The sequence below is a fragment of the Uranotaenia lowii genome, chromosome 3, assembly GCF_029784155.1.
Source record: "Uranotaenia lowii strain MFRU-FL chromosome 3, ASM2978415v1, whole genome shotgun sequence".
NCBI classification, from domain to species: domain Eukaryota; kingdom Metazoa; phylum Arthropoda; class Insecta; order Diptera; family Culicidae; genus Uranotaenia; species Uranotaenia lowii.
This window is the reverse complement of record NC_073693.1, coordinates 109,928,796-109,941,519: the sequence shown is the minus strand read 5'-3', so window position 1 is coordinate 109,941,519 and position 12,724 is coordinate 109,928,796. Positions and strand designations below refer to the sequence as shown.

The window sequence follows — 12,724 nt, the reverse complement described above, 5'->3', positions numbered from 1 at the left end:
TCTTCAGATTTTCTCCAAAATTGAAAATTTGGTTCATTTTTGTGACTTAAAAACACATGTATTTTTTCAGATTTCTAACATTTTTATTTTTTGAGTTAGCTTCGGTTAGATTTTTTTGTAAATAAAAAATAACCATTTTTCAAAGCTACATAACTCTGGTGTTTCTCAACGGAAATTATAAAATAGCACATCAAAATGCATTGAAATTTTATCAGCTTTCCAAATAGAATAGTTGAAAAAAATTAAATAATTACCTTCAACATGAAAAGTTGTAAATAAACTTTAAATGGCGTCTAAAAGTACCGTCTGCACCACCGAATATTTTGCAAAAAATACCATTGTATAGCTCGATTCATGATGCAACTTTCATCTGAAGACACCAAAGTGGGCCATTAACACCTTGAAGAGTTATGAAAGAAATAATGACAATAAATCTCTTTTTTTGCATCGAAAACAAACAATGGTGGAACAACTGCGCTCACACATGGAGATAGCGCGCACTTCTTACAACATGGAAACAAAAGAACTTACCAAAGCAGGTAAAAAACACTACTTTTTCGTGCTTTGTAGAGTGTTTGCAGCAAAACTAACTTTAAATTTTAACCAAAATTCTGAGTATCGTATTGTTTAAGTGATATAACTAATATGGGAATGTTGCTTTTACAACCTGTTCATATACTATGTAACTTATTAATTTTTCGATCAAAGATCATTGTGAAGCATAATCAATGCCAATAGTAGAAGGTTCAGTCCCTGTGATTGGGATCACAAAAATGTGATTAAAAAAATGAAATATAGACGTGCTTTACATAGTTTTTATATCGGGAGCTAAGCACTGGACACCAAAATCCTTTCCCATTGATCAAAAAAGTATGAGAAAGTGGCAAATGTTGTAGAAATAATCAAAAAGCTCAGTATGGCCAGCCCAGGCTGTAAAATGATGAAAATATGATACTTTTACCGTATTCGTTTTCTACATTCGCCCAGTTTTGAGGTTTACCATACTAGAACGAACATAATTCGTCGTCAGTGTTTTGTTACCTCGATCGCTCACACACGAATCTTCAGTGTTCCACCGTCCATTTTAAATCAAATCTGGGGAATTACGGATGCAAAACCTAGCGCATAAACTTCTAAAAATGACAGTAAAATGTGCATAACTTGTTGTGACCTGGTGCAAAACTGGGTATAAACGAATACGTTAATAGATTTTTGGATATAACATGAAGTCAGTTAAGCTGCAACAATCTACCGCCCCTTCTTTCATGACAGTCCCATATATATATAGTGCTGTTTTGGAATATATTTTTAAACTGTGACCACCACTTTCAGCATAAACGAAAATCGTTTCTAGGTTGTCATAATAAATCGTTAGGCCTGAAATTTTCGAAATTGGGTTATTGGTAAGGTCGAGAGCACCATTTTTATTCATTATTTGAAACCTTTTTCGAATCTACTAGCATAACAGTCCCATACAAAATATATTTTTCTCGCCAAGCTACTTTCTAAGACTTAAATTTGATCATTTTTGAACTTCTAAATGCAATTGTCAGAAAAAGAAACATACTTTTGCGAAAAAATATCATGAATTCCACATTGTAAGTTGAATCTTTTTACGATTTTTGATTGCATCCGATAGTTTTTCGCTTAGGAAGTCATTCCTAAGAAAGTCAGACCTGCCTTCGAAAACTAGTGTGCATCATTCGACATCAAGTGAGATAAAAAAATGTTTAAATGATTCAAAGCAATAAACCAAAGACTATTTCGCCGAAAGAAACATTGAAAAGTTACCAAATCCGTGGTATTTCACATATGGGACTGTTATTCAGGTATATTTCATATAGGACAGCCACGAATGGATATTTTTTTCGAAATTTCTAGAACAAAACCTCTTTTTTTGTCTTTTATGTTGAAGCCTTATGTTGACCTAAACTGACAAAAATTCATATGAGACTGTTATGCGAGTAGGGGCAGCCTGAAAAGGACGAAAAAATAGTGTTTTTTACCAGCTTTGGTAAGTTCTTTTGTTTCCATGTTGTAAGAAGTGCTTGCTATCTCCATATGTGAGTGCAGTTGTTCGACCATTGTTTGTTTTCGATGCAAAAAAAGAGATTTATTGTCATTATTTATTTCATAACTCTTCAAGGTGTTAATGGCCCACTTTGGTGTCTTCAGATGAAAGTTGCATCATGAATCGAGCTATACAATGGTATTTTTTGCAAAATATTCGGTGGTGCAGACGGTACTTTTAGACGCCATTTAAAGTTTATTTACAACTTTTCATGTTGAAGGTAATTATTTAATTTTTTTCAACTATTCTATTTGGAAAGCTGATAAAATTTCAATGCATTTTGATGTGCTATTTTATAATTTCCGTTGAGAAACACCAGAGTTATGTAGCTTTGAAAAATGGTTATTTTTTATTTACAAAAAAATCTAACCGAAGCTAACTCAAAAAATAAAAATGTTAGAAATCTGAAAAAATACATATGTTTTTAAGTCGCAAAAATGAACCAAATTTTCAATTTTGGGGAAAATCTGAAGACCCCCGGCGCAAACCCGTCAGATAATAAAAAAAAATCCCCTAAAGCCAATCAATCTAGGAAAAGTATTTCAGATGGCATGGATTTATCTAGACTATCCCAGGTTTTCAACGTAGAGTTTTTAAAAAAAGTTGGTGTGGTCCAGCTGCCAGAATATTGAAGTAAAATATCCGTATCTGGCCCCGATTGATTCACATACCTCATTCCACATTCCTTTTTTAAAGAGATGTCACAGTTCATCATTTTAACGAAGTTTTTTATAGACCATAAGTTAATAGTAAAATACTCTAGGAGACTTGAGATTGCGACACATAGTGTTATTTTCACTACCAAACAACTATCTTCATATTGTGGAATAAGAAATAGAAAAATTCCTTGAATGGTATTTTAAGATTTTGCCCTTTTGAATTTGTTAGCTGAGATTATGAGCTTCTAGCAATGCCATCTTGAATGCCCGGGGCGTTGCGCAGTGGTTTGACACGCCAAATTGATATCAGAATGTAAACCTTGCTAAAACATTTTTTTAATTCGACTCACATCTAATATTTTAAGGAATAATTGGAAAGAAAGCGATATTTTCCTGAACTTCCAACTTATGTTTCCAAGAAAAAAATAAGAACAAAAATCCAAAAAATTAAATCTAAGTATATGGTTCCCAAGCAATAGAAAACGATTCCAAAACTAAATTAATTATGTATTTTATATACTAAAGTCAGTAAAGTCATAAATTGCCATCGAACTAACAGTTTTTGATAAGAAAAACATCTTGAGTCTTGTGAGTTGCTTAATTTCTCTTAGTTTTTTTTTATTTCGAACCACTGTGTTCTGTAGCAGACCACGTGGCATTTGCTCGGCAGACTGCAATACTGCAATGCAAATGCTGTTCGCACGCATACCAATGTACCTTCGATTCATGGTTCCCAAATAGCGATTTTTGCATTTTCAATGCTTGGATATGAATTTTAGTTAGTCGAATCACTTACGTTCTCCAACTTATTTCGAAGCTTAAGTTGATAGAAACGATCTTATCATACAACCCAGTTAGCATGAAAACATTAGTGCGTAATTTTAATTGAATTTTAAGGGAAAACATCAGCCCAAAAATACCTCTTTAATGAACATGTATTTTTTCCAGCTTCCAACACTGGTGGTGTATTTCGATTGAAGTTGCATGCCAAGAAAAGGAACAAAATTAGTTTTAAATTTTTATTCAAAACCTAGATAAAAATTAATTTTTTAGTATTTTTTGTAGGCATGAGTATTTATTGGAAATTTTCCAAATCAATGTCCGCGTTTGAAATCGCATGTGAATTTTACAGTCGCACTAGAAAGGTGAATTCTTCTGATTTTCATACGGTGATTTCCAACATAATTGCCTCGGATGCAGATCGAAAAAAATTAACTACTTTAATAAAGTACAAACATTCAAAAAATTCGGTATGCACAGATTTGAAACAAATTATTCTCTTCGCAATTAAAATATATTCAAAATTTTTTAGCTCAATTTGGACCTGAAAAACATGAAAAGCCACTTACACTACTTGATTTTCTCATTCTCTGGAACTTCTTAAGCCTTCAAGAGCGAAATATATCCGTACGTGAATTGTACACCGGATCATACGAACAAAGTTTGTCGTATGAGAACACGACGATCAGCTGCTTCTTCTTCAAATTTAACCAATCGCTCAAATCAAAGTGCTCAATTTACAGTGCTTTAATTCGTTCTATTATCAAATGGCGCTTTGCACTTGCATTTGATGATACATTTATGTATATCTTTTTGGCCAATCTTTGGATGAAAGAATTCGAGATATTTGCAGCATTTTCGTCTTGACTGATTAAACCAGTTTTACAGTGCGTGTAGACCGTGGTCATCCACTTCCCGGCTTCCATCTGTCAATGGACAGACAGATCAAAGTAGTTAAAAACAACTCAAAACACCAGTCTAAACATTTCAACATTTTTTTTGTGTCATACTGTAAAATATTATTATTCAAATATTCCTCATCCAATTTTTGACATTCCATTCTCAGCAAAAGTGTTTCAAATCTTAAATTATTTTTTTAATTTCTGCCTACTCTTCATCCAATCCAAAAAAGTTCTTCGCAACAGCCATCTCAATCTGAGAGCCAGAACACTAGGAACAGCTTTCCCAAAACTGTGCTTAACTTGTCACTCTGTCTCTGTTCACGGGAGCCGGAATAATTTGATAGCATTCTTAGAAACAGCCTTTCCATCCTGAAAGCCAAATCAAAACTAGCAATTTGCAGCAATTGACTTAAAACACCGCGATTCCTAAGCCAATTTGTCGTTTTCCACCGGAAAGTAAATCGAAACAAATAATAAGCTGAAGCTGCCTTAAAAATCCGCGTTTCCTTTGCCAATTCCGTCTTTTTCCACCGAAAGGCCAAATTAAAATAAACAATAAGCAGATGCTGCCGTAAAAATCTGTGCTTTCTTATCCAATTCCGTCTTTTTCCACTAGAAGGCCAAACCAAAACATACAACCAGCACAAGTCGCCTTGAAAATCTGCGCTTCCGAAGCCAATTTCCTTTTACCACTGGAAGGCAAAATCAAAACAAACAATCTAATACCGTATTTGTTTTCACCACCCGAAAGTGTTGCACCATCCACGCTGAAAACGAGCATGAATCGAGTTTTGCACTCACCTTTGATGGTGTGCGTGAAATCGGCAGTGTCAACAGAAAACATCAAGCTGTCAAAAATCCATTACAGCTGGTATTTGTTTTCATTTGACTTCGAAATTGAAATGGAATTTACTTTAGTTGTTCATTGTCTTTTAAATAATATGAAAATTTTAGCATGAATTTATATATTATGTTGAATTGTGAAGATTTCAGATTTATTTTGCTTGGTAGATTCTCCTCTGGCTCTGATGATAACTGCAATACCGGCTGATTCTGGGCGGTCTATGCTTGCTGCTGCTGCTAGACTGTAGTTACCCCAGCTTGAAGGTTCCGGTATTTTGAACGTTTATTCCTCGCAAATCTCATCTTCGCTCGAGTACCTATTTCCGTTTTCAGATTACAAAAAAAAATCTTGGAAGTCAAAATGGCGAACTCGGATCGCGGAAGTCGGGGGAGAAAGTTTTGCTAACAGACCGAAACGAACGAAATTCAAGCTCCCAATGCGGGTGTAGTCTCGAACTACCGTTTTTGAAGGGCAACGGGTGGGAATCCGGGACTTGGCGCAATCGAGCATCGTCGCCCTAAGGCACAGCTCGAAGCTGGCTTGTAGCAGAGTAGCTTCGATGCAGCTGAACGCTCCTCGCTGTGGAGATCAACTTATAGGACCCTCCCGAACAAGAAAACTTTTTGGTTTGGGCGATTCCACCAAATCTTTGGGTTGGCCTTTTTGCACTCGGATTTGCTCCTCTTTTTCGGCATCGCCTGGAACCGATTGCAGCAAGCCTTCTGGGCACATTTCTTCTTGGGAGCGTTGTTTGCTTTGGAACGTGCCATCCAGGTAAAATTTTCCGCCTCTGTTGGAAACGGCACTGGTATTGAATCCGGAACAAGTTTCCGTTCTTCGGGATAATAAAGAGAAAAAAACAGCTCGAACGCAATTTTGCGGTATAGAAATAAACCAACCAGCTGATACTTGTTTACATCGGGAAGCACGTGCTGTCAAAATTCATGATAGTATTGGTGAGAGCGCAAGCAACACCGAATGTTTTCAGAGTGTTCCACCGTCCACTTTATGGTGCACTACCAGTGGACTACTCTTCGTGAAAACGAGCATGAAAAACAGCAAAAAGTGCACTACCGGTAGTGCCCCGGTGCACCACCACTTGAAAACGAATTCTCTATAATATGTGTTGTAAGTCTACTCGGTTAAATAATTCTACTGAATCAAAGCAATCAGCAGCAGCATTCTTAAAAATCTGCGCTTGCTTAGTCAATTCCGTTTTTTCCCACCGAAAGGCCAAAACAGACAATCAGCAGCGGACTTTTGAAATCTGCACTTTCAAAGCCAAATCAACACACACAATGAGCAACTGCCTCATGAATCTTCGCTTTCTAAGCCAACCCGTCGTCATACTTTAGATAGCCTTTCAAAATTTAACGATAAGGTTTACCTCTTTCGAAACAACTATTGTATTTGCCTGTTTGTATTCTTTGTTTACAAGTTTGAAAAGCTTCCTGGTGTTTGGCCGGGGCTTTGGAATAGGAATTGGAAAAGAGAAATTGTGTTTTACTTTTTTACTACCGGTTTGCATACATAAGCTCAACCGGGCAGCTTGCCGTGGTTTCATACAAGGAAATGTTTTTTTGCTCCGTAGTTTTTCTTATAATTCGACCAAATATAAGAAAAACCTATATATACTTTTACTTTCTATTTTCTAAAATAGGTATGTTCCCAATATGCTATGAAGTTTGTGGAAGAAAAGATTTTTTTTAGCATTTTATTGATATATCGTGAACAAAAAATCACGCATTCAGTCTCAAAAATCTCATCAAAGTCAACTAGTGTCACGTACCTAACAATTTTCATATTAAATTTTAGTAATTAATATCAAAAATGTACATGGATCTCTTAAAAGGAAATATTATTTCCACTGAGATTCATGTTGTAATTAAGTTTGTAAATACCTATCTACTTGTTCTTCATTGTTTGAACAAGTAATTTTGGAATTCTGAGCTTTATAGCGTGCTGGAAATAAACCTATTTCAGAAAATGAAGGGTGAAAGTAAATATCGATTTTTCTTAAATGTTGACTAAAATCTCCACACAAATTTTAAGTCCTTTGGCCAGCTCGTGCTTCAGCCAAATCAGGTAAAACTTTCGAAAGTAATTTTTTTCACCCAAAATAATGTTTTAATAAAAAATCAGGTAACTAGAATAATATGTTATGAAGATTACGAAGGTGGAAGTGAGTAGTAAAACAAGCTAACTAAGAATAAAATATATACACTGAACATGATCGAAGTCGTTATTTTGAGAGTTAAAAATGTGATGACCCATCAAATTTAAAAAATAATTTTCGAAACTCTTAGTTTATTTCAACACTATTTTAAAAATTTCTTCCAAACCTTTTTTATTGGATGCAGAAAGGTGTTTGTGATTGAATAAGATTAAAAAAATTGTTAGAATTTGAAAACCTCAAGAAATAACAGCGATATCTCACACAAACATAAAATAATCGTAATAAAGATGGGCTAGTCAGTACATCACTTAAAAATATCCATGCGTTCCCGAGAAACTTGGATTTTGATAAGTGTTGTTTTAAAACAACATTAAGAATTAAAGGGTAAACAACGTAATTTAAAACAGCTGATAAAATTTCAACGCATTTTTATGTACTTTTTTTTAATTTTCCGTTTAAAAATGACATAGTAGAGTGGCTTTTTAATATGATTATATTTTCATTTAAAAAAATCCACTCCTGCACATATTGTTGGGCACAAATTGAAAAAAAAATCCTCGTAATACAAAATATCTGTCAATAGTAAAAGTATCCTCTAAAGGTTTAATTTAGCTTATTCGCTTTGCCACAGTTCAACTCTTGTTGAAGTCGTTCATTTCATTAAGTTTTTAATTTAAAATCTACTTCCAAATTCTCATAAATTTCTTAAGATGCATCATTTGTTTTTTTTTTCGTCAGTGAAAACGTAGGCTAATATTAGCCTAGTCTGAAATGTTTCCAAAAACTTTAAATGCAGGTTGCTATCATTTTCTAAAGTAAGCGTTCCTAAATTTGTTGATTAAACGGTCGCAAGTTTTTATTTTCAATTATGCGCAACATCTGGTTCGACCTAAGAGTTTCTTCAATATTCCGGAAGTTATTTATAGTTCCTCAAACAATTGCACATATTCACCAAAAAGAAGGTAAACAATTTCATCATCACGCTTTCATTTCATCTTAACCGAAAAGACAAATTGGATTTCCCATGTCACCACAACAACTGGTTCAAGTTGCGTGCACGAAACCGCCACCGAAAGCAACAACAAACATGACTCCGTTTCAAACGGAATTCCCCGTGCCCAACATCATCCCAATCGTTCCGGATAAAGCCATTCAAGCTTGTATGTCTACCGCATTCAAGCAGCCTCATCTGCCTCATTAACCGAACGCAACCAACCGCATGCATCTGTTCCATTCATGCGTTCCCCCTCTTGTCGGTCGATTCAGATTTAAATGGCAACTTTTCAAGTTCACTACCAATTGGATAGACTAGACTTCCAGCAGCTGTCCGCACGTGAGCCTCAATCAGCCGTATATGAGCTGCAGTAGGAGTAGGTGGAAGGTAGCAGGTATGAGTATGTGCGATTATGTTTACTATTTTGCCTGTAGTAGCCACTTCTAGGCCATGAACAGAGTCTCTACCTCCAGCTGAGTCTAGTGGCTTAGTAGCTGCCAACTTCTCCAGAGAGGTGTAATAAAAGCCTCTCAATGAAAGAACCGGGGCATCAAAACTTCATTCAAAACCGGGGTCTCTCGGCCAAGTTCAATGTGATCTCGTCTGTCACACTTACATCATATGACTCCAGCGTGATTTTGCCAGCGTTGATCGATGACTCTCCGTCATGTTGTTGAGCCGATTGAGTTGAATTCTTCACCACGCACTTTATCGAGGCACTATTTTGCGATTTGTTCCAGTAGGTCTACTAATCGGTAGCCCACTGAGCATATGCTCGTAAAACACTTGTTTATGGCCCAATTAAATGATCTACTATCGTCACTTTGTCAACACTTTTCACGCGCACGCCACCGGAATGATAACGAATGGGCTGTTTGGCACTAAATCCACCTGTTCAAAGTTATCGACGTATCTTCAGCTATTCTTCACCACATTTTTAATCGGTTCCAACAATAGCACGAATTAGACGTATTTATGCAGAAAAAATGCCACCCTAAGGTCACAACAACCGATGATCGGGGCTCACTTCCAAAATTTTAGTACTTCTGGGGGACTCTCGTCGATGAATATCCCCTCCCACTAAGGTAACGCCTCAACTTCTAGTAGTAACGTTGCTCTGCAGCAGTAAAAAAAAACCAAACCAGCAGCCAACCAACTACAATCAATTCGAAGCCTCACGCGCGCCGCGACTTTACTCAATGGAAACAGCCCAACAGCGGCTGCGAAAACCAACTAAACGCTACGGCTCGTCGCGATCGTGTATTTATACGAAGCTAACTAGTCGAAAAAGTCCCATTCTTGAAGCCCGGCCAATCAACAACTGCGCTATCTGTTCTGCCGGTAGGCTCTTGACGCTACGCAAAATAGTCTTTTAGGGGTCTGTTCCTGACTGGGATGGTATCCCACTAGCCACTAGCTAGGACCCCAGCCTAGGCAGGTTCTAGCAAGAAGATAACTTTACGATGACAGATCCAACCAAATTGAAGATTGAATCAATAAAGTGGATTCAACCTCCTATCTCCGTTGGCAATTCCACAATCTGAGACTCTCGGCTTAGTTAGAGGTCAACAATCTTGGGCGGTATTTGCAGCATCTCATAATGGGCGTGTTCTTTCCGATTAGGTGGAATTGACATGCAAATTTTCAGTGTGAACATTAATTGACTGAACACAATGCTTTTGGCGCACCGGTCAAGTGTGTGAAAAGTCGTTCACACTGACTAAGCTAGCAACTTGGGGGCACAAGAGCTATAACATTTTATGCATTCGTGATGTGTTTTGCTAACATGAAGTTTGCAAAAGTTGTCTGTCCCAAAGTTATCTAACATTTCGTTCTTGTCCATATAGAACAACTGCACAGTACTCTTGTGAATTTGGATGGATTTCGACGCTAATATTTAAACCATAGCTTTTTGCATATTTATATATTGCACTAGCTGACCCTTCCACTAGCCACGCCTTCCAAGAATAGATGAAATTAGTAAAAATTGATTAAATATGTTTTTTTTTGTAGGCATAGTTTTCAGTCAAGTTTCAACATAATACAGAAGAAGCGAATTTTCAATAAGGATTGCAGCATGAGTATTGAATTGGAATACAAAGATCGTTTTGTATTATTTACTGAAACTTGACTTTGAAATTCGTTTTTTAAGATCTGAATGTATTACCCTGATTTATAAAGCTTCATAAGTTATTCCTTCAGTTATGCCAAAATGTATGTTATAATAATATGAATTATCCAACTCTTTTTTTATAGTGGGAAGAGCTCAGGAACTACCATAAAAACTTTGGTTTTGGAGTTCTGAGGATTTTTTTATGATCTGACAATTTGCGCCGGGGGTCTTAAGATATTTCCCAAAATTCATTTGCGGGGTTGTATAGGTTCGATTAGTCGATTAGGCAAAAACAACTTGGGCTACTTTAATAATAATAAAGAAAAGGTATTCCAAATAAGAGAAAAAGTTAGGTTATAAAGTAAGATAAGTAGAGTGGTGGATATCTTGGGTATTAACTATCCAGTTATATACACGGATGCAGGAACACCCGATGAAAATTTAAAAAAAAAAATTGTAATTATAATAAATTTTTGAATGGTCGTACACAGAAATTTTTTTTGACTATTACGTGTCACTGAAACTGCAACCTTTAAAATAAATCAACCTGTAATTTACAAAACCTGTAACTTTCAATTGTTTTCCTTGAAAGTTAACGATGATTCATTTATTATTACAGCAAATGTCCTGTAAAAAAGTTGTACACTGAAAATTAAATGTCACGTAATTTGTTTTTCGATCTGTAAAATTACGGTAAATTTTCTGCTCCTTTTTGTAACAGGACATTTGCGTAATTTTACAGCAAATAGTTTTTGCTGTGTACACACAGTCACAACAGATAACACGTAGCCATGGTGCCGGGTATGGAGAATTCTGACTTATAGATACCCAGAACTGTTAATAAGAATAATGCAGAGATGTTCATACTTAGCTTAGCTTAGCTTAGCTTGATTGACTACTCACATCCACCTTAAATCATTGAACTTGAAATGCCACATGAAAAAAAAAAATTCTAAATCAATAATTCCTTATAAGCTTCATCAACGTTTAAATGTATCGCAGGTGTGGCTCAGTAGAACGAATTCCACATCGCCAATGGTTGCTACTCCGTGATTGACCGAGGCCATCAATTTTGTCCAATGGTCAAATGAATGGTATCTGGGTTTGACAGCACATTCACAATGAACAAAACTGATGCTCTCTCTTTACACATCAATAACGGCGCCGGCCACGTCCTAGTAGTTAATGGATAGAAGGAAAATTGAGAAATGGGATTAAAAGAATAATAATTTATGCTTTAGGACCGAGGTCACCTCTGCATCCTAGCAAAACAATTGTTTTTGTAGATTGGGTAAAAAGGATATGATCAGGAAACACTTTTGACTAGTGTTATGTAATCTGGGTTAAATCATATTCTACTAAGCTCCTATGATTTCGAAATCAACTGGTTCACCTTTTCTAGCAACAACTCATTTGTATTTTGAAAACTCGTATTAAAATTTAAAATATTTATTTTCTACCAAGAAATGAGAGAATGAATCTTTCGATTAAGTAGAATGATATAGAAAACTGTTTTTCAATAAAATGGTGTTATAATCCTTTTAATAATGCTTTGCAAAAATCAGTAAGAAACCTTTACTAAATTTCAGAAGGTTCTGCTGATAACCGCATAACTTTTCTTTATGCAAAATTTTGTTTATCATGACATCGTTAAACATGTCAGCACTTATTGAAAAAAAAAACTAAAATAACTTCATGAATAAAGTGAAACTGACCGATAAATATTTTCCATTTCTGAATGATAGATTTACATTTAATAACATTGGTTTTCCAATTGAAAAATTTCGTACCAGCAAATCAATTTTAGCACATCTTTATGGTTCCTGAGCTTAAAAATTCTATAATATTGCCGAAGTTTTTATGGTCACGTGAAATCTGTGCGCTAATTGGCGTATAAAATTAAACCAACTTCCGTACGGACCGCATTTCAAGATAGGTACTTTCACAACGTTTTTCAGTATCAATTTACAAAAGATTTAGATATGACGTACAAATGATTAAAATCCTGTGAACAAAATCCACAAACAATAGAGTACGTGATGCTTAGTCAATAATATGAGGAAAAAATCGATTGAAGAATATTAAACAATAAATAACTATCCTTACTTAAGATTTAAGATTATCTAATAAACAAATTATTAAATAGATCAGAACGGGCTCACCAAGGCAGGAAAATCGGATTCAT

The 12,724-nt window shown here is 35.5% G+C and overlaps 1 protein-coding gene across 1 annotated transcript in view; it reads right to left on the bottom strand.

Annotated features, from left to right (window-relative positions):
- Window positions 1–9,669, bottom strand: part of LOC129754369 (myrosinase 1-like) — a 30,150-nt gene extending 20,481 nt beyond the window's left edge. Inside the window, exon 1 of the mRNA XM_055750388.1 lies at window positions 9,043–9,669. Coding sequence (XP_055606363.1) covers window positions 9,043–9,095 — 53 coding nt within the window. The 5' untranslated portion in view covers window positions 9,096–9,669. The remainder of the gene's footprint in view (window positions 1–9,042) is intronic.
- Between the last annotated feature and the right edge of the window lie 3,055 nt (window positions 9,670–12,724).